Raw genomic sequence first — 23,105 nt, forward strand, 5'->3', positions numbered from 1 at the left:
CTTTGTTGGCAAAGTAATGTCTCTGCTTTTGAATATGCTATCTAGTTTGGTCATAACTTTCCTTCCAAGGAGTAAGCATCTTTTAATTTCATGGCTGCAGTCACCATCTGCAGTGATTTTGGAGCCCAAAAAAATAAAGTCTGACACTATTTCCACTGTTTCCCCATCTATTTCCCATGAAGTGATGGGACCAGATGCCATGATCTTCATTTTCTGAATGTTGAGCTTTAAGCCAACTTTTTCACTCTCCACTTTCACTTTCATCAAGAGGCTTTTTAGTTCCTCTTCACTTTCTGCCATAAGGGTGGTGTCATCTGCATATAGGATTAGCTCTTCTTTTTTTTTTTTTGGTAGAATTCCCCTTTGAAACTTTGCCCTTTTGGTAGAATCCCCCTTTATTTCCTCTCTGATCTTTATTATTCTTTCCTTCTGCTGACTTTGGTCTTTGCTTGTTCTTTTTCTAATTCCATTAGATGGTAGGTTTGGTTTTTTATTCAAGATTTTTCTTGTTTATTGAAATAGGCCTGTCTTGCTATAAACTTCCCTCTTCCCACTAGAATAGCTTTCACTGTGTCCCACAGATTCAGAAATTTTCCTTTTAATATAAACATTGCCTCACTAAGGCTGCTTAGGGGAATACAAATGTGTGATGGATGAAAATGGAAGTGGGGGAGTTTGTGGCCTATGACCTAAACTTTGCTTCCTCCACATAAAATAAAATCAGGGGCACATCTCACAGATAGATGTTAATCTTGGCCACATATGTTAATAGCTTAATACATTCTTCTTATCTAGAGGTGTAACTAAAAAGATAATTTAGGATAGTGTTAAGAAATTATTCAATTTTGATATTTAAGGATTTTTTGCCTTAAGATGCAAGAGATTTTCTGTCAAGGGGGCTTTTCAAGTTTGTGCTTTTCCAAACAGGTAACAATGACAGGCCACATGAAAAAAGAAAAGGCCAAAAACATAGTGGTAGGGAGGAAAGGAAGGACTCTAAATATTGTGACAGATTGGAATGGATAAAACCAAGAAGTGCTCTGCTGGGCTGAAGTCACAGTCTCCTAGGATCAAAAGCAAGTAGTGGTGTCTGGGAGTTTGGTTCCTGTGAATAAAGGGACTAAGAGGGCTTCAAGCAATTCATTTGGACTTCTGCTTGAAGCAGTGTTTGGATGGTTCTCCAGGACTGATAAAAAGAGTCTGGGAAAAGAATGGGGCAGGGGAGGGGCCATATGATTCTGTATTTTGTGGCAGTTTCTTCCTTGTTGTTCTCCATCACCTGAGGTGGTGCTGACTGTTCCCTGGGATGATGGCTGTTAGCCAGCTTCTGACTCAAGGAGGTAGAAGGATATGTAGGCAGCTGGATCTATATCTTCTGCTGCCACAGGGATGGGCTCTTCTGTGTACCTAATGCAATCACGGAACAGGAGCACAAAATGCCATTCTACAATGTAGACTGGGGCTAGAAACCCAGAAAAGACACAGCCCTACAGTTATTAGCCTATGGGGGTGGACACAGAGGAAATGAGAAGGAAAACAAAACCCTTCTCCTCCTCAAAGTGAACCTGCCAACTGATATTTCAAAACATGTAAAGAAACCTAAGGCTAAGAAGACAACCCACCAAAACAACAAATGAAACAAATTCAGTTGAAATGAAATTGACTTCATGGAACAATCTGAAGGAGTGATATAAGTAACTATTAACTCTAAGAAGGAGAACTATTTGGGCTAAAACATGTAAAAACTAAACAGTCACAAAACTGGCAGGCAGTGTTTAAAGCATGGTTATGGCATGCATAGGTTCTTGTGCTCAAAGTGAGGATAAAACTACTGGAAAATTTATAGTTAAGCAAATATGTTAAACATGCACGATAATGTTAATAAAGTTGTCTAGTTTCTAAATCAACAGAAGGAAAAAAGAGGTTTATAGAAAATTTTATTAATTCAACAGGACAGGAAATGAGAAAAAAAGAATTAGAGGGAAAAGGTGCTAAAAAGAGATTTCTACCTATGTAAATTATTGAATTGTGCTGTTGAATTATCAGATAGCTTTCCCCAGGATCTCTAGCCCACAAGCAGTGATACTTAACAACTGAGTGAGTGGGGGTAGGGGGTTGATTTGTATTCATTGATTTTACTGATTTCCATGGTAAAAAGGACTCCTACCATGACCAATTTCAAGATACCAATATAACATCAGTCAGTTCACAAAATCCTTGAAAATACAACAGTAATACGTAGGGAGCTTGCGCTTGCTGACTTTAGCATACTGCTGTTTGTTTGGGAAAGACAGGCTTTTCTCCATGGTCTTCATACTATATATAATTTTGACAACAGAATAAAGATTTAGAAAACCCAGATTCTCTGCATTACTTCTCTAACTGAAACCATGTAGAAATTTATTGGGAAACCAGGAGTTGGTGGCATTCTGTTATTAGAGTATTTATCATATGGTTATGGAAGGCTAGTAATTTATGATCCTTGCTAGAAAAGCCAGATCGATTCACAGATAAATGTCTTCAGCACAATAGAATTTATATCATCCACATGATAATTGACCACTGTGTCATACATTCAATCATTCATTTCATTATCTGATAAAATGAGCCGGAAGTCTAATATGTATGTGATTTATTAATGCACACTAGTGTGAAACCCATGACCCATCTAACCTGTTACCTGTCCTTGGCAACATAGTATACAGTTGTCTCCATCCAGTAATAGGATTCCACGAGGAGGATCAACGGCGTTTTCAATCTAGACATCTTCTGTTGAATTAGAACACATCAGAGAAATACTAGAGCTGTTACTCTCTCTTCCTTCTCTCTTCCCCTCAGGCATATGTTCCTACTCTTTTTACTTTTTTTTTTTTCTTTTTTGAGCACAAGTAGTTTGTCCTAGAGCAGGGTGGGTGAGTAAATGGCCTGAAATAGCCTATCATGTCACTGATTTGCTGCTATGAATATATTTAGCGACACAGTCATTCTGCATCACCTGTCTATGCCTGTCACTGAGTTAGAGTGGCTTGAAGCTCAGGACACACCAGTACAGAGCAGGCAAGTGACACATTCCCTGTAGAGAGAAGAAGGAAAATTAAAAAGGAAAACAGAAAGCTAACCATTTAGAAACATATGCATGGAGTTAGATCACTAACAGTGGGAGCAGAAGCTATCCACACTACCCACCCCCACTTTCTTTATCAACCCCCAAGAACATTTGTTCCCTGCAGTGTCTGTGTGTCTATGCTTTGCTTTGCAAGGGTTAATTAGAGGGCCCATTATGCATCAAATTAAAGGCTTGGCTGCCTGAGAGTTCCTTTCAGAAAGGATTAGGGTCTCTGATGAGGCTTTGATGTAATAGATGGAGCTGTTCTGCTCCTTCATGTTAACGCAGGGGCCTTAAGGACTCCCCAGGCTCTCCTTGACAGTTGATTTCGCTTGCCTAAAAAAGAAAACTATTTTATCATACAAAAATTTAGTGCTTGAACAAGACTCTGTACTGGCCTCCCTGGTGTTCATTTTTTGGTCTAAACACAGAGGCACAACACTAACTGGCTTCCTTGGGTGACCACTTCCTCAGGAAGAACTGTCTCTCCCAAAAGCAAAAGGAGCCATCTCTTTGGCTTTGTAGTTCATCGCCTTGGAAGGTTCTTTTTTGTCAGAAGCTGGGCAGAGGGATGGCAGAAGACAGGGTTGCTAGTTGTTTGTATCCTCACAAACAGGAACCCAGGCAGCCAGTAGCTGTGCAAAATCCTCATTTGCGTGACATTTACAACTACTTTTTTTTTTTTTGGCCTTGCTGCAAGGCATGCGGGATTGTGGTTCCCCAGCCAGGGATCAGCCCTGCCCCCTGCAGTGCAAGCACAGAGGTCTTAACCATTGGACTGCCAGGGAAATCTCATACAACTACTTTTTATCTGACAGTATTTTCTCCAGATTTTTCAGTAGCAATTAGGTTGGGCTTTCCCTTGTGGCTCAGCTGGTAAAGAATCCGCCTGCAATGAGGGAGACCTGGGTTCAATCCCTGGGTTGGGAACATCCCCTGGAGAAGTGAAAAGCTACCCACTCCAGTATTCTGGCTTGGAGAATTCCATGGGGGTTGCAAAAAGTCGGACACGACTGCGCAACTTTCACTTTCACTTTAGGTTGTTAATGAAAACCTGATTTAGCTTTTTTCCCCCAAATTGACTGAATATCATCAATAATATTCATACAATTGGCAATCAGCCAGAGAAGTATTTAGTCAGTTTAAATATTTACCAAAAGAACCAAATTACCAAAATTTTACCATGTAAAAGAAAGGGCACTAAATATGGGTAGACACAATGCCAGCGAGACCACTGAACTAGGCCATTATCTTTCTTCTTAATCTAATCCTCCTCCCACTTCCACTATATACTATGGCCTGAAATTTTAGTTGGAATCATTATTGCCATCATTTAAGAGGCAAATGTGACTTTCCTATTGTTTTCATGTCACTTATGAAATAAAGCCTTTGACTGTGTGGATCACAGCAAACTGTGGAAAATTCTTAAAGAGATGGGAATACCTTACCTGCTTCCTGAGAAATCTGTATGCAGGTAAAGAAGCAACAGTTAGAACCGGACATGGAACAACAAACTGGCTCCAAAGTGGGAAAGGAGTACGCCAAGGCTGTATATTGTCACCCTGCTGATTTAACTTATGCAGAGTACATCATGCGAAATGCTAGCCTGGATGAAGCACAAGCTGGAATCAAGATTGCCAGGAGAAATATCAAAACCTCAGATATGCAGATGACACCACCCTTATGGCAGAAAGCAAAGAGGAATGAAAGAGCCTCTTGATGAAAGTGAAAGAGGAGAGTGAAAAAGCTGGCTTAAAGCTCAACATTCAGAAAACTAAGATCATGGCATCTGGTCCCATCTCTTCATGACAAATAGATGGGGAAACAATGGAAACAGTGAGAGACTATTTTCTTGAGCTCCAAAATGATTGCAGATGGTGACTGCAGTCTTGAAATTAAAAGACGCTTGTTCCTTGGAAGAAAAGCTATGACTTACCTAGACAGTATACTAAAAAGCAGAGACATTACTTTGCCTACAAAGGTCCTTATAGTCAAAGCTATGGTTTTTCCAGTAGTCATGTATGGATGTGAGAGTTGGACTAAAAGAAAGCTGAGTGCCGAAGAATTGATGATTTTGAACTGTGGTGTTGGAAAAGACTCTTGAGAGTCTCTTGGACTGCAAGGAGATCAAACCAATCAATACTAAAGGAAAACAGTCCTGAATATTCTTTGGAAGGACTGATGCTGAAGCTGAAACTCCAATCCTTTGGCCACTTGATGCAAAGAGCTGATTCATTGGAAAAGACCCTGATGCTGCCAAAGATTGAAGGCAGGAAGAGAAAAGGATGACAGAGGATGAGATGGTTGGATGGCATCACTGACTCAATGGACATGAGTTTGAGCAAGCTCTGGGAGTTGGTGATGGACAGGGAAGCCTGGCGTGCTGCAGTTCCTGGGCTCACGAAGAGTCAAACACGACTGAGCAATTGAACTGAACTGATGTGATGTTCCAGTCCTTTTCCCACCTCTCCCAATCTCCCCTCCTGACTTTTGAGTTGCTTTTGATTCATAGGCTAAACTTTTTAAGCCATCTTCTTTCCATTCTTTGCAATGAACAGCACATGGTAGCTTGGCACCTTGCCTTTCTTTTCCTTGATGGATGTCAGCATCTGGATGCTGCGTTCAGCATGTGCTGAATCAAGGGACTTAACTGTACAAAAATTCACCTAGTTGCTAGTAGATATAAAGCCTAGATTAAGATCAGAGAACTCTGTGTTTCCTTGGCCACCCAGGGAGAATGTTTTTACTTGATGGTTCTTTGATACAAGATATCAGTTGGGATTAAACATGTTATTGATATATGAAACAGCCCTATGAAACCCATGGCCATGTTTACTAAAGGGAAATAATATTCGGAAATAATATTCATTATGTTATATGAAGTCATTTCTGTGAAAACCCAGTAAAATTGTAAATCTCTAGTCTCCTTACCAGTCAACAGCAACATCATCTTCATCATCCTTCTTCAAGCAGCTGGTCTGTTTTTATATAATGGATTTTAAGAATAGAGAACAGACTGCATTTCCCTTTCACATTGCCTGCTTGAGAGCCTGGAACCAAATCTGTGGCCACCTCTAACAAAGTAGTTTATTTGGTATTCTAATTCCTATTTTCATTCCCTAATTTCCCCTTTGTTTTGTTTTTCTCTTCTGCTTTTAATTATTTTTATCTTGCCTTATTGCAAGTACCTTTATTTATTTAAACACATGCTGTTGTGAGATGCCTTAAATTATTTCTAGAGCAAGATGAAATATTCAAAATAAATTGTATCTGATTGTGGGAATTTAAAATGATGCAGTCCCTTTGGAAAATAGTCTTGTGTTCCTCAGAAGCTTAAACATAAAGTTATCATCAGTTCAGTTCAGTTCAGTCGCTCAGTCGTGTCCGACTCTTTGTGACCCCATGAATTGCAGCACACCAGGCCTCCCTGTCCATCACCAACTCCCAGAGTTCACTCAAACTCATGTCCATTGAGGCAGTGATGCCATCTCATCCTCTGTCGTCCCCTTCTCCTCCTGCCCCCAATCCCTCCCAGCATCAGAGTCTTTTCCAATGAGTCAAATCTTTATATGAGGTGGCCAAAGTATTGGAGTTTCAGCTTTAGCATCAGTCCTTCCAATGAACACTCAGGACTGATCTCCTTTAAAATGGACTGGTTGGATCTCTTTGCAGTCCAAGGGACTCTCAAGAGTCTTCTCCAACACCACAGTTCAAAAGCATCAATCTTCAGGGCTCAGCTTTCTTTATAGTCCAACTCTCACATCCATACATGACCACTGGAAAAACCATAGCCTTGACTAGATGGACCTTTGTTGGCAAAGTAAGTTATCATATGACCCAGCAATTCCACTCCTAGGTATATACACCTAGGAGGAATGAAAACATATGTCCACATGAAAACTTGTACCCAAATGTTCATAGAAGCATTATTCATAATAGTCAAAAAGTAGAAGCAACCCAAATGTCCCTCAGATGATGAATGGATAGACAAGTTATGATATATCCTTATATGGAGCATTATTTATCAATAAAAAGGAATATTGTGTTGATACATGCTACAACATGGATGAACTTTGAAAATATTTTGCTGAATGAATGAAGCAAGTTACAAAAGACCACACATATTATATGAAATGTCCAGACTAGGCAATCCATATAAACAGGAAGTAGGTTAGTAGTCACCTGGGACTAAGGAGGTTGAAGGGAAATTGGGAGTGACTGCTAAAGGATATAGAGCTTCTTTTGGGGACAATGAAAATGTTCTAAAAATTGATTATTAGTGGTTACAAAACTGTGAATATGCTAAAACTATTTGAATTGTATACTTTAAATGAGTGAACTCTATGGTATGTAAATTATGTCTCATTATGGCTATTATAAAAGTCATTTGCAGCAATTAACTGTAAATTTTATGGAGTAGTATTTGCTGCTTTTCTTACACTTTTAATTTTCACTTTGTGCCAGACAGGTGCACTGTAGTTAAATCCACTTATTTGCAGTGGAATCTGTAGACTTATTTGGAATTGTGAGAGTAGAGATGGCCTTCTCCATAGGATGCAAATAAATACTCTATTTGGGTCATTTTATCCACCAGGTAAAGCCAGAGTTTGTTTAGCAGCAAGTTCCAAGCCTGTGGGCATAAAGGCTGATATTCTACTTCCATTCTTCCTCATTTTGGGCTTGTCTTTGTAGACCCTCTCTCCTCTACCTTGTCATTTTATTCCACCTGGTAGTGAAAATAAATGAGCAAAAGTGGTCAGGGAGAAGTAAGAGAATAACTAAAAAATGTGGCATCATTGCAGGCAAGGAAAGAGAATATTTCAAGAAGGAGGAGCAAGTCAGTGGTGATCATCAGTGAACAGAGAATAGAATGGGGAGAGACCATTGAATTGGTAACTTAAGATCTTTGGTTTTCATCAAGAGAGATTGTAATTGGATAGTGAAGGTAAAAAGTAGATTGTTATGTTCACAAAGATTTAGCTACAGGTCTGTCCTTAGATTTAACTTGGTCTAAGATTCCATTGATGGTTCTTTGTTTTTTCTTTCCATACTCTTGACTTGCCTTCAAGTTCCACAGCTACAGTCATCATTTTTCCCTTCTCATTTCTTTAATTCAGACTGTATGTTTCCTAAATGGATCCCTTCCCTGCCTACTTCCCTCCCTCTAATTTACTTTCTAGTATGGTTCCAGTTTGTTTTTTAAAGTAATTGTGTTATCTTGCTGTTCAAAAAAGCCACTTCAATGTGACTAAGAAAGAAAACTCAAGCTCAATGGTATGATCTTCTAGGATCTGCATAAGATGTTCCTGGTCTCACCCCATCTATATTACAGTTGTATTATCCTATTCTACTCTGTTCCCCATATGAGCGGATGGGCTTCCATTCCTACTGTGTTCTGCACTAGAATGCTCCTCTCTTGTATTTCTGGTCAATATTGCTTTCCTAATTTAAGACCTAAATACCACCTCTCCAGTGAAACACTGTTTACCTAACTAGAATTGTTTACTTCATCTGAACCACTCTAGTGGTTACACTTTTTAGCCTTGAATTCTTGTTATTGATGTCTATATCCTATTGCTTGTTTTTAAGTTCCGTAAAAGTTGACATCTCACTCCAGGGATCTTTTCTTTGAAATACTAGGTGTAGTGCCATTCACACTAAATACCTAGTAAGTGTTTGAATGAATCAATGAATTTAATCCCACTTGGATCTCTAAATGTTTCATATGTGTAAGTTTGGAGTTATCCCAGAAAATAAATTTTGGGGGGAGGCATATATCTTCTATTTATTCTGCACTCTCCTAGCCTCCCCACTCCAGTCCTGGAGTAGTCCTACCTGTAATGGTCATGTACTGTGAAACTGGTTATCCTTTTCTCATAGGGAATGGCTGGGTACTGTCCATTGCCTCCCCTTCCTAGGAAAAAATGCATACAAATAAGAATTATGGATTTAATTCCAGTCAACATGGCAAGTAGGATCAAGGGAAAGATTAGAATTCATATATTCCCTGGCACTTAAACCTGGACTAAGAAGCAGACCATAACGGTTTGTCAAAATGGAAATTGATTTTTGAATCAAAGAAATTAGCCAGACATTCAAAAATAGGAGTGCCCAAAGGCTTGAACTTGAAAATGCCAAAGTTCTTTGCTTTTGCTGAATTGTCAGGGCCTAAAATTCTTTGTTCTCCCAGAACTCTGAAAGTTCTGATCAGGACATCTATCAAATAGTAATTTTATCCTGAGTGGTGGGAATCACATTGAGAAAAAGTAGGTAATTAATGGGCACGTGTTATCAAATCTGACTCAAGGAGCTGTTGCACTTTAACCTTTCTTTTGTATAGCACTCATCCTACTTGGAACTGGATATGCCATTTTATGCATGCATATGCCATGCTATCTTCCTCCAATGAACCGACTGACTGTATCCCCACCACCTAGTACAGTGGCTGGCCCACAGAGCTGGCATTTATTGAGTGCTTACTATGTACTAGGCACTGAACATTGATCATCTCATTCACTCCCTACAATGACTTTATTGCAATTTTACAGATGAAGAAATTGTGGCCCAGAGAATTGAATTAACTTGTGTATCATCATGTACTTATATGAAGTAGTTAGGTTTGATCCTAACCCCTGACTTTTAACCTTTATATATTACTGCTCCAATGATTGGCACCCCAATTTTTTTAAATAAGTGAGTATATGTGTCATGCTTGAGTAAGAGTGATTAAGTATACTGTCATTTAAATAAATCAACAGACTATTTTAAATATTTTAAGATTAATAATAGTTTGGATATAATAATAAATGTGTTATATGAATCTAGTTATATTAATAATTAATGTAACGATTAATATCATTTAAAAATGAACTTTTTGCTCTGACTCACCCACATTTACATAACCACACTTCCTTCTGGGCTCAGCCATCACTTCCCTCTTTGTTCCTCATCTTCCTGACCTGCTTTAAGTATTACCTTAATTTCCACCTGAAGCAAAGACCTCTTCACAGAAGCCAAGGCCCACATCTGGTTTCTTGGCTGAGTCTAGGGCTGACCTGTGGCCAACCTCAGCCCCTCACAGAGGTCCCAAAGGCAGTGGCTTGGCTGCTGCAGGCGAAGTTCAGCAGCACTTGCAGCAACAGCCAACTCCCAGATCCTTGGGAAGCCACGGCCTGAGAGATGGAGCCATCAGAGGACTCCCATCTCCAGGGACTACCCCTTCCCCAACCCTTTGAACCAGATGGTGGGATCTGAACATGGATTAATTGTCCAATAAACTTGCTGGAGCTGTGCGATGGAGTAATGGTTCATTTTTTTCCAGCACCCTGACTAAACCACATGGCCAGAGTTACCTGGAGAAATAGCTGTTTAATTGCAAAGTATCAGTACTTTTCCCAATCAAGGAAGAAAGAAAGAAAGAAAAAGAGGAGTGAGAAGGTGGTGACTTGGGCCCTCTGGTTTCAGTCCTTAAGACAGCCTTAGTTCTAAGACATGGACACGGGGGTCTTCTTTGGTGACAGCATTAGAGGGTGTGCTCATCCCCAGTCTTTGCAATGTGGAAAGCACAACTGAGACAGAAGAAAGAGTGGCGATAACAATGGTAAGAAGACTGCACCTCTGCCATCCTCTCCTTTGGCTTCTCCTCAGCTTCGGTGTCCCCTGAGCCCCATCTTGTCTTGTTCCTCTGCTCTGGCCTGGTTCCTTTTGGTTCTCCTCACTTTGCCTCTTGCACTTTTACTCATTCTTTTGTGGTCTAGTAAATTCTTCTTCCCTCAGTCCTTCCTGGCTGTGGCCCTCAACTTGTCTGCCAGACAAGCTATGCTTGAGGATCTAGAATTTCTGTTACCAATTACCTTCCCTAAGAATACAATGAGTCCGTCTGGACTTTTCTAACTATTTACTATTGATTCTGGGATCAGAGACATAAAGGTAACATGAAGAGGTAGTTGTGTTCACAGGTGTCATGCAGGGCACAATCCTGGGTCATTCCAGGTTACACATGGTGGCTCTCTGCCCTCAGGCCACCCTCCTATCCTGGACCCTCCTTTTGCTTTAGGACTCTCTCCAGCTGCCCTGATGCACATGTCATGTCCTTCCATTTCTCTTTCCTTCCTGTGTTCCCTTGAACTTACTCTGGACCTTTGGTGCTGATGACTTTGTCTAAAGGTGGCGCTGACTTACTCATCTTTCTAACTCTGTTCCTGCCTTCTCACCCTAGTGACCTCAGGCAAGATGCCAGCTGCCCTGTGGTCCTGCCACTCTGCAACTTCTCTCCTACTTTGCCAAAATTAGGGGCTCTGAGTGTCTCCCCTCAGTCAGCTGAGATGAAGACTCAGCTGTTATTTGCAAAAGTTTGGTACTGATTTCTCACAATGGAGCTTTCAAGGATGTCATTTACAGGGCCCTGGTTCCATTGATACAAAAAAGGATCTGTGGCCGAGTAAGTTTGGAAACATGAACCTAAACAAAATTACCCCATTACCCATCTCATAATAAGGACTGAGCTTCCTGTTTTAAAACCCTCCAACCTACCTTCTGAGGGCTTTTTTTTTTTTTTTTGGCAAATACTGACTGATTTCTCTGATTGATAACCCTAGATCAGCCTCGCTGAGAAACAGACTTCTGGTCCTCTCTTCTCTGTTTCAGGTTAGGACCCTACTTCCCTACCCAATGTGTGAACTTAGTGTATGATTTCAATTCACTACCATGTGCAATATTTGCAGACTGAACATGAAAACTGAAATGGAGCTAAGTCTTTCACCAAATGAGATTTGGTTTTCCTACATATACAATGTCAAGTTTCTCAGCCTGCCTTCTTTTGAGGCATTAGTCATATTGGGGAAATGCCTGTGATTGTCATAATCTTGTCTTCCAAAATGGAAATTTCCTTCCAGGACAGCACCATGGGCTCTGATATTTAACCTATAATTAGTATACCCTCTGGAGGATTTCTTCTTTTCATGCAGAGGCCTCTTTTTCACTCAGGCTTCTGTCTGCCAATGATACAAACTGCAGATGCAGTGCATCACGGGGCAGGGAAATGCTTGCTCAGATCAAGAAGGTTCAGCTACTCGGTAACAACGGGAACACTTAACAAACTAAGTAGCAAACCCACAAGAAAACAGCAGAAAGTATAAAAGACAGCATACTAAAAAAGAAATGAAAAGAGACATGAATCTCAAGTTTTCGTCTACTTTTGTCCCAACATGTAGAATACAGTTGCTCCCTCTCCTGCTTTTCTCTCCAAGTTCACCAGTATTTTTAGTTTTTGACTTTTTAGCTGCTTTTATCAAGCATAGTTATCAGTAAACATCCATTAGTGACTCTTAATAAATAGCTCCCTCTTGAAGGCATCTGATTCTTTGGTTATGAAATGCCAGTTTACAGCGGCCAGGCAGGTGCATCTCAACAGTGTGATCGTTTGGGAGCAAAAGGAACACAAGCACTGCCAGCTCCAGAGCCCGACACAGAAGTCTGACCTTGTTTCTTGTTAAGAAATGGCTCTTTATTTTCCCCCTGATTCTGGCAGAAGCCAGGCTGGGAGATTGCAGCAAATGGCTGCAACAACCTGTGTTTAATGTGGTGACACTAATGAATTCTGAGAATTAATCTTCAGCCAAGAATGCATGATGGAAGGTACTAGAATTTCAAATTAGGTAATGGATTAATTTCTTTCAGGGCTGAAGTTTGCTTCCTTTTTCTTCTGGTAGACTTTTCTATCATATTCTAAACCACCTTCCATGGCTTTGTAAATCCAGCTAATACATCTCGTGGTAGTTTTAATTTTTTATTCTTTTGTTTTGTATCTTAGCACAGAGATAACCACACATAAGTCCAGATTTTTAAAAAAGAGTTTTAAAACATCTGGAACTGAAAGAAAAAATTACTTACGATTTTGGGGGAAAAAAGCAATATTTTCTAAATCTAGTCCTTGTTCAATTTCTTTTTTCCAGAGTCAAAGATTCTGGGAAGAAGTTATTTTAGAGAATGTATTTCCCCAGGTCCCCAGAAGACCCTGTCTTCTGCAGAAATGCAGCCTACATGTATCTCAAACATGCTGGTGAAAATTAGGGGCTCTGAGTGCCTCCCCTCAATCAGCTGAGATGAAGACTCAGCTGTTATTTGCAAAAGTTTGGTACTGATTTCTCACAATGGAGCTTTCAAGGATGTCATTTATAGGGCCCTGGTTCCATGATACAAAAAAGGATCTGTGGCCGAGTAAGTTTGGAAACATGAACCTAAACAAAATTGAATTTTCTTTACCTCCATACTTCTAAGAACATTTAATATGCTCATATGCACTATGAAACTCCAGATTTACTTGATTTAGGGAATCACCAGTGTTTCCCAACCTTTTGACCAGAAGACTAGTTTCATTTTTCAGTGGAATGTCTCATGAATCTAGTGTTTCACTCAACTTACCTCACATTGGCCAGCCCCTATATTCCCGCACAGATGTCAATGTTTTATGCATGTTCTTATAAAAACTGTTGAATCCCAGGCTGGGAGAAAATATTCTGCATCTGGAATTTGCAATTCCTGATTTAATAAGAAATCCTGAAATGAATAAACATATTATAACTTCCTTAGTTTTCCATGTTTGTTCTCCACATCGTTAGAGGATTTAATCATGCTGTAAAAAAGGTCATGGAAGCTGTCAGGAGTTCTTATGGGTCTTGACTGTCAACTCTATATCAATCCAGTAAATCCCTGCCTGAAAGGAGAATAAGACAGAATGATAAGCTGACAAGCATAGTGTTATGGATTTGGGGCACAAAATTGCAACGTCTTAAACAATAAAGAATATTCCCAAGTTAAAGTTGGAAAAAGGACTAAAGCAAAGAATTGTTCTTAGATATTTGAAGAAGGCAGCTTAGGAGGTGAATGTCAACATTCTGGTGGCCTCCTGAGTTCCTAGCTACACAGCTTGCCTAATCTGGCTTCTTGCATTGCTGATCCAGTTTCCCAAACTGGAAATGTCTTCTATATCTTCTCCCTGAATTGAGTTCAATTTAGTTCCAAAACTTCTCCCCAAATTCAGCTCAATTCTCATTCTCTCCACTAGGCTTACCTGACTGCTCCCCCCACCTGCCATAACTTAGCATTGGTCTGCACATTGTGCCTGTGCCGTTTTAACAACACACTGCAAAGTAGGAGGGGTTCTCTTGTGGGAGCCAGGGAATTGGTCTCATCACTATCAGGATTTGACCTCAACTTCCTTACCTTGTAAAAGAGGGGTTAGAATAGAAAATCTTGGTCCTTTAGCTCCAAAACCCTATGCTTTTTTGTGACCTTTTCATTCTAAATAATCAAACGCTGTTTTCTCCTGTTTTCTATGTTCCTCTTGTCCTTCCATCTTTAAAATCACATTGTAGATCTTCGAGGAAAAGGGTCATCATTTTTTTATGAATTAATCTATTTTGACTAATTCTGGTTGTGTAATAAATGTTTGCTGAACAAATGAAATGATATGATTTCAACGACCTGGTTGATATCTAGTAATGTTTGACTTCCAGCCATATCTGTTCCTAAGACAGAACTTTCTTTTATTTATCAGTAAAATAATAAGTCCATTTCATCCTGGCTATTTGCTCCCCATGAGAAAAGAGTATGCAAGAGTGTTTTAGAATAAGGCCCTACCCTCAAGGTCTTCCTGTCCTTCTCCTAAAAACCCTCCGATGCAGTTGGAATGTCGCACCTCTGCTTAGCATTCTTCCCATACACACTCAGTTTCAGTTTTGCTGACCCAATGGTATGACATTCAGCCCACTTGGGCCTTCCTGAGAGAACTAACAAATAGATCCTCTTGGTCTTTCCCTCAAAGTGTAGAATGCCTACCATCTTTATATTTTTTGAATCTCCTAAGAGACCACAGATCCACTTGTTAATTTCTCCCTTGTCTGATTATCTCACTAAATTATTTTTCCTCATTCCTCTTACTCCCCCTGTGATCTAGAGAGAAATCCTCTCCAAAATGCCAAAGGATCTTGTAACCTTGTTTGCAACCTTGCTCTTCCAGTGGATGCTAAAATTCTGAAAGATATTATAGCACCTTTAATTGCATCTCCAGAATCCAGTAGATACCTATTTTCATAAGGGTGGAATATGGATTTCCTGGTCTGTCTCAAGCCCTGTCCAAGAAGCTTTGAGTACCTGGAACACTGTTCCAAGGCACCTATCCGAAGGAGAAGACAGCAGCAGCTCCTGCTCATTTTTCCATTCGCCTGCTGTAAATTTTCTACTAATTGTGTGCCTCTCACTTTTTGCCTCCTTGAGTTTTCTATTTAAGTACTGGCTAGTCAACAAGCAGTTGAGAGTTGCTTAGAAAGCAAAATGAATTAATGTGGTGGGAAAATCTATTAAGGAATTGCATTCCCCATGTTTGGGCATATACTTGAGTACAGGAGGTATGGCTGTTTGGTGATGGGAGACAGATGTAATGCACCCTCACAATATCCTTGGGCCGGCTTAGCTAGGGGTCCCAGCAGTGTCTGGTTTCCCATCCAGGTTGGGTAGGGGTGGTGGTATGAAGCCACCATGTCCGTCTTCAGTAGGAACTCTCAGAGAACACAGACTGTTCTTATTTTGGGAGTTTTCATACACCATCCCTCAAGCCAAGATGATGAAGCCATACACCTGTATTACTGACCATATAAACTATCCAGAAATTCCTTCTTCCCAGGTGCTTAGGGAATTATTAGCATTTATTTTCCTTTGGTAGTCACATAATTATATATAAATGAATATACGTGGAATCCCAGGAAGACTGTTGATTTAAAAATATGAACAGAGTATTTTTCAGGCTTGGGCACTGATTTTTTATTTTATAAGAAAAATAATAAATACAAAAGGCTCCTGGACCTATAAAAGTCAAATGATTGATTTCTTCCCATAGCAAGACAGAGGTGGTATTTATAGTTGTGCAGGCAGCAGAATGGAGATAGTCTGGGTTCTTTTGGCTTTTCTAGTTGAAAGCTCCAGTACCAATAGATAGGAAATCCCCTGAATCAAGTCTAAAACCAAATAACTGGGAAATTTACCAAGTATCTTTCAGGACCTGAAGTCAAGGGATACAAAAGTGGTTTGAAGTACAAAGATTAAGGCCTTTTAATAAAACCAACAGTTGAGGAGTGTGTCTTCTTAAATGTTTTGAAAAGATGCTCAAGGTGAGGCTGAACATTTTACCATTTGTCAGTGCATTTCATTATTTTAAGTATGTTGTGTTTCACATGTTGCTAGCATGTCACTATTGGGGAAACTGAAAACGTTTATTTTATGGAGTGGGCAGAAAGACATCCACTGTTTACCCTAAGTCTCCAGTGTGAGCTAAGGACTGATAACTTAAAAGTGTGGATGTTGAAATTTCTTTCTCCTGTCAAGGGCAGCTACTCAGAATGGAAATACGATGGTAATTGGAGGGGTATTCATCAGATTCAATTTCACTAGAAATTTCCTGTGTCAGAATCATCTTTAATAACATACAGCACACAGCAAAATGTACTGAATCATTGTTTTCTTTGAAAAGGGCATTGAATCTGAAGCAGAAAGTGGTTACAACCATGCAGTTTTAACCAATTAACCGCAGAGGAGTTTAAATGCAACCCAGTTTTTACCATTTTGAATGGACTTTTTGTTCCCTGTTTGAATAATTCCATTCCAATTCATCTGAATTATATTGTAGTCACTTCCTGTTCTGAGGTTTTTCTGCTTCTTCAGAAGATATTAGAAATCAAGGGATTGAATCTTCTCTGTGAAGATTTCTTTATGATTCATTTCTGTCCTTACAAACTCCGAAATGCATTTCCCCAACCACCAAATACTGGACATTTCATATACTAGGATTTCATTTAAATGATAATGTATAATTTTATATGCTTCTAAAATAAAGTAGATAGACTAATCAACTTGACTCCATTGTAAACATTTTTTTGTAATGAAATTGTAGTCTGACCAATCTATCTTTTCAGTATTTTGAATATTTCAAATTAAATTGATTGTGTTTTCAATACATATTTAAAGCATACAAAATATATTTCTGATATTTTGATTAATTTGACTAGTAGAGAATATTTTTCTCTATGTTCTGCTACCTATGAATAAAGAGCTATGTAAGGTTAGTGATCAGGTTTTATAAATGAGCTTTTTCTCCTCTCTCCCATATTTACAGAGAAGCCAGGTGTCTAAGATAATACTTGGACTGTTTGTTGATTTTTGTGAACAGGTGTCTCATTAAAGATTTTGAAAAGCGACCTTCGGTCACACATCTCCTCGACCACCCATTTATTAAAGGAGTCCACGGAAAGCTTTTGTTTCTGCAGAAGCAGCTGGCTAAGGTCCTCCAAGACCAGAAGCATCTAAATCCTGTTGTTAAAACCAGGTATGGTCCTCAGCATTTTTCTGCTTTCTCTCTCTCTCTGGTTATTTATAAAAAATGGCATGTCATGTGTTTTGATTTACCCAGCATTATTACTGGTAATTATCACATCCCTGCATTTCTGAGTTCATTTACATGACATTAAGTACTCCATGTGCAGTAGATGACAACAGCAAAGCTTCAGAAACTAGCTGCCCATTTGTGCTGTTATGGCTAATTTGTCTCAGAGTGGCTGAAATCTCTGTCCTAGTATTCTAGTTAAAACCCAGCACACATATATATTTAATATAAATGTAGATTTTTAAAAATTCCACCAATAATGAAAACTGGGTGAAACCAGCCATGGCTGAGATTGTGTGAGAAATCTTTACTTGGCTGTTGCAGGCTGGAAAGCAGAAGTGTAGGCTATAAAGTGGTTTTGGAAAGATTATGAGTTCAACACTGAAGATTTTTTCTCTAAAGTGCTTTGAGCCCATTTCCTTTTGTTAAAAATTCCTTAGGAGCAATTTAGTATTTTTATATGAGTTTTTCCTCCAGATATTGTCTATGCTATCTAAAGTAACTGTGATTCCTCTCCCTCCTCTACTTTTGTAGCGTAGATTTTTTTAAAAAATGTTTATTTTTAAAGGCAGTTCCTTAAGACAGTATTCTGTGGTAGTCTCTAAGAAATAGATGTTTGGTTTCTGTCCAGAGGGTGGCAGAATTTCTCTTTTAAAAAATTAAATGCAAATAAAGCTACTTCCCCAGCTCAGCAATTACTTGGTTTTATAAAACTAGCCAGGATGCAGATAAGCTCTAATCCATTATTATTAAAAGAACATTCACAGGACTGTAGGTGAAGAAACTAAAATATCACAAGTCACAAGTTCTGGAAATATTCATGTATTCTGCAGAAAACTGTTTACAAATCAAAAAGCATCAGAACTCTGGAAGCTAGAGGCATAGTTTCAAGGTGACTATATCTTGCTGATTTTTTCCCCACCACCACCAGGTTCCCTTTTTGATAGCTCAAAACAAATTTTTTCCTACTCTTTTCCTTTTTCCACTGCAATTTCTGTTTCTATGGCTTGCCTACAGTGTAGAGAAATTCTTGTCACTTGGTACCTTTTGAAGCAGTAGAATTTGTGTTTAAGCCTCAGGGAACTGAAATCTTCTTTTCTTCTTCTGCTTTTGTTCCTATGCCAGCCACCACTCCTCTACCACTCACCTTTACACACACACACACACACACACACACACACACAAAACCGCCATGAGAAATGAAGATGAAAATAAAGTACAAACCAAGGGAGAAACAAACCCCGCATTTAAATACTTTACATTGAGTCAGGTGTCTTCTTGTTTCTTCTGATTTGCTCCAGAACAGTTTCTGAAACTTAGTTGCAAAATGATTCAGCTTTGTACTTTTGTCTGATTTTGCATGTCCAGATGTGTGTCCTCTTTTTAAAAATTTTCCTCCATTTGCCATAGAAAGCCAGGGCTCCAGGCTCTCTCCCCTCCCCCTCTAATTTCTCTTTATGTGTGTTAATTCTTTTGATGTCAAAGGCCTCATAGGGTCAAAGACCCTTCTCTCAGGGTCTTTGTAATCTAAAGTTTCACTCAGAAGTGTATGTTTCTTTGAAAAAGTCACTAAAAAAATACAACCTCACAAATAGGTGTCAAAACTTTAAGCAGGCACTTCTTTAGGAGAAAGTAAAACTAATTCTAAAGGAAACATAATGCATGTAATTGACACATCTTACGACCTAGCCTATATTATTACTTCCTCTTAGCAAACGGCAGGGAGCTGGCTACATAGGTGTTTGTTAAGTCCAGAAAAATTCTTAGATAATGTTTGATGCTGTTAATTCAATATATTTAAAGTTGTGAGTTTCCAAGTTAAGGTGGAAAAAGCAAAGAATAAGTGGGGTAAGTGCATAGATGAGTGAGGCAAATACCCAATTTACTTTTTTTTCTGCACAGTTTTGGTCACACAGCAGGTGGTACAATGCAGTGGTTTAAAAAAAAACCTGACTCTGCCAGGTTTGAATCCCAGCTCAACCACTTACAGACAAGTTATTAAATCTTTCTGTTCCAAAATTTCTTTATCTGTGAAATGGAGATTATTTTGAGAGTTGAGTCAATACATTAAAAAATAGTTAATGTTGATAACGGAGTTAAATAACTCTGATAACGATGATAGTTGATAACTCAGTCATTGTTAGCAGTAGTTGTAGTTGAATACATTTGAGATTTGTTTAATTCAGAGTCCTCCATTTCTTTTGGCCTTAATCTGTGGAAATTCATCTCTATTTACTTATCAAACCACATCATGAGAATAAACAGTACAGAGATATTAAATGTTACAAATACAAATTTCTGTCTCTTATTTAAAATCTAATTTATTCATTCCAGAGACATTTATGTGTGTATATGTGTCAAGCCCTCTGCCAAACAGAGGAACTACAAGGGAAATCAGATACAGTTCCTGATAAAGAACTAATAGTCCAGTGTGTGAAATAGACAAGAATCAGATGAGAACAGCTCAGCATGAAAAGTACCTGGATAGAAGGTTTCCTGGGGTACTTCCCAGAGTACTTGGGAAAGGAACAACCTAGAAACTGTTGGGAAGGTGATCCTTGAACCATCCTGAAGAACAAACAGAACACAGTTATTCCACATGGAGGAGAAGGATGAGCAGAGGGCAAAGACACAGAGGCTGAAGAGAGCTTACGGGATTTGGTGAACAGTTGGTTGGTACCACTGGAACTTGGGGGAAGGGGGTGCAAGGAGACAGGGGCCAGGGCAAGATGGGCTAAGGAGCCTGGATGTGTTCTTAGGCACTGGGGAGCAGCAGAAGGATTTCAAGAAGGGATGTGCTTGAGGAAGACCATTCTGATGGCAGTGATGGAATGGAGTTGGACAGAGTTGGAACTAGGAGGGCAAATGAGAGTAGATTGTGGCAATTGTAAATAACAGAAGATATTAGTTTGGTGCAAACATAATTGAAATTTTGGACCATGAATTTTAAATAATTATAACTAGGCTCAAACACATCTTTATTAATCAAAACAGGAACCATTATAGTCAACACACTTTTGCCAATGAAAAATAAGTTTTATATTCCTGGAGCATAAAAATCTGCTTTGGGATTTGATGAACTCTTAGAAAGCTATTTTCTGAGTCCTGATGGTTGTAGAAGCATTTTCCCTGCAAAAAAAGTTGTCCAGATGCTTAAAGAAGTGGTAGTGGGTTGGTGAGAGGTCAGGTGAAATGGTGGATGATGAAAAACTTCGTAGCCCAATTTATTCAACTTGCGAAGCGTTGGTTGTGCGATGTGTGGTCAGATGTTGTGCAGAATTGGCCTCTTTCTGGTGACCAGTGCCGGCTGCAGGCATTGCAGTTTTCAGTGCATCTCCTTGATTTGCTGAGTATACTTCTCAGATGTAATGGTTTTGTCAGGATTCAGGAAGCTGTAGGGGATCAGACCAGCAGCAGACTACCAAACAGTGACCAAGACCTTTTTTTGGGGGTACAAGTTTAGCTTTGGGAAGTACTTTGGAGCTTCTTCTCAGTCCTGTCACTAAGCTGGTCATCATGAAATCCTCTTTCTGTCACATATCACAATCCAATAGAGAAATGGTTTGTTGATGTTGTGTAGAATAAGTGAAGACGACACTTCAAAATGATGATTTTTCTGATTCCTGGTCAGCTCATGAGGCACCCACTTGTCAAGCTTTCTCACCTTTCCAATTTGCTTCAAATGCACAATGACCATACAGTGGTCGATGTTGAAGTTCTTCAGCAACTTCTCACGTAGCTGTAAGAGGATTAGCTTTGATGATTGCTCTCAGTTGGTCATTGCGAACTTCCTGTGGCTGACCACTGCGCTCCTCATCTTCAAGGCTCTCGTCTCCTTTGCAAAACTTATTAACCCACCACTGCAGTGTATGTTCATCAGCAGTTCCTGGGCTAAATGCATTGTTGATGTTGCAAGTTGTCTTTGCTGCTTTACGACCCATTTTGAACTTGAATAAGAAAATCACTTGAGTTTTCTTTTTGTCTAACATCATTTCCCCAGTCTAAAATAAATATAGATAGCAAGTAATGTCATTAGCAAAGAAAAAAAAAAGTAAGAAATATGCGTTTAAATGATGTATAACCTAACCACATTTCTTTAAGAATGTATTTGAATATAAAATGGCAAACTTCAGCAATGCAAAGCCGCAATTAATTTTGCCCCAAACTTATAGTATGATGATAGTATCATCAGGACTTAGTGGTGAATTGGAGAGAGATTAGGGAAGAGAGAAGTGTTACAGCGTCTGCCTGAATTGGGCTCCTTACCCTGCTTCAGACTTCAATCAAATAGAAACTGCAAGACACTGAGAAACAAAGACCAGTGAAAAGGCTTTGCTTCCTCTTCATATCCTATCAGATGCCCTACACAGCCCATGCTATGCTGTGTACTTACAGATTCACACAAAGGTTCTAGCTTTCTGCCCAAAGAAGTGTTCTTCAATAGTCCAGACAGTACTGGGCCCCTCAGCGGCACAGACTTGTTTAGTTTTGAGAGTTAATATAGAGAAATGAGAACTATAGCCTATAGGGTGGACATGTTTTACTGTTCCTGCAAAGGCAGGGAATGTTCTATCCACTTTAGTACTTTCCCGAGAGGAGAGAAAAGTTGGTATTTTCAGGGGGCTGTGGAGCAGAAGGCAGAGAAGGCAGAAGGCAGAATGGGGAAGAACTTGGATAGGTGAGGGAAGGATCGTCTAAGGAAGGAGGCACTGAAAACAGAGAAGGTAACAGAGGAAGCACAAGGGAGGATAATTAAGTAAGAGAAAGACTGACCTTAGAAAACACATCTAGGTTGGGAAAGACACAGAAAGGTTGTGATACCCAGAAAATATGAAGGGCAGGGGGAAGAGGAGATGCTATGAGGACATTGATGTTGTATGGCCTTTAGCTTTCCAAAAAAGTAAGCAAAGTGGTCTCAAAGTTGGGAATGGGCTGTGGACTCCAGGGAAGTGTTAAATCTTTGAAATAGCCAATATGACAAATATGATAAAGAGTTTATTAAAGATGGATGTAACTATTACTCAATAGCACAGAAAACCCAGGTAGAACTTCATCAAATAGCAATGTATTTTAGTGGAATTAATCAGTGTCTAAGATAATGCATGCAGAGCATTCAGGAGACCATTTGGCATTAGAACCTCCGTAAAATTGTACCATTAACACTGTCACCTTTTCCATCTATCATCTCTCGCAATTCTTAGCCACAGGAGCCGGAGGAGACAAAGAAGATACTGTGGTCTTCAGGTTGGAGACTGGGTTGGATGGACATTATGGGTGGACATGGGGGCAAAAGAATCTGAGTAGGAGTGTATCCCCGAGGCCTTTTGGGAGTGTGGAAGAAAAGTGAAGCCAGAGCGGTTTATTGACTTTGAACATGCGTCTGGGTCAGGGGACTGGTGGTTACAATGAAGACAGAGAGCAGATGCAGTGAAAGGATGGTGAGAAAAGAGGTTGTAGAACTGAATTCTCAGGAACCTTTGAGAGATTACTGGGAACTAGTCACAGCACAATTGTGGACAGCTTCAGTAGAGGAGAAATAAAAATTTTTAAAGAATCAACAAAGAA

At 39.4% G+C, this 23,105-nt stretch overlaps 1 protein-coding gene across 1 annotated transcript in view; it reads left to right on the forward strand.

Moving 5' to 3' along the window:
• MYO3B (myosin IIIB) overlaps positions 1-23,105 on the forward strand; it is a 444,395-nt gene that overhangs the window by 146,735 nt on the left and 274,555 nt on the right. Inside the window, 1 exon segment of the mRNA XM_070360748.1 lies at positions 17,328-17,483. Coding sequence (XP_070216849.1) covers positions 17,328-17,483 — 156 coding nt within the window.

Source organism: Bos mutus, chromosome 2, assembly GCF_027580195.1.
Source record: "Bos mutus isolate GX-2022 chromosome 2, NWIPB_WYAK_1.1, whole genome shotgun sequence".
NCBI lineage: Eukaryota > Metazoa > Chordata > Mammalia > Artiodactyla > Bovidae > Bos > Bos mutus.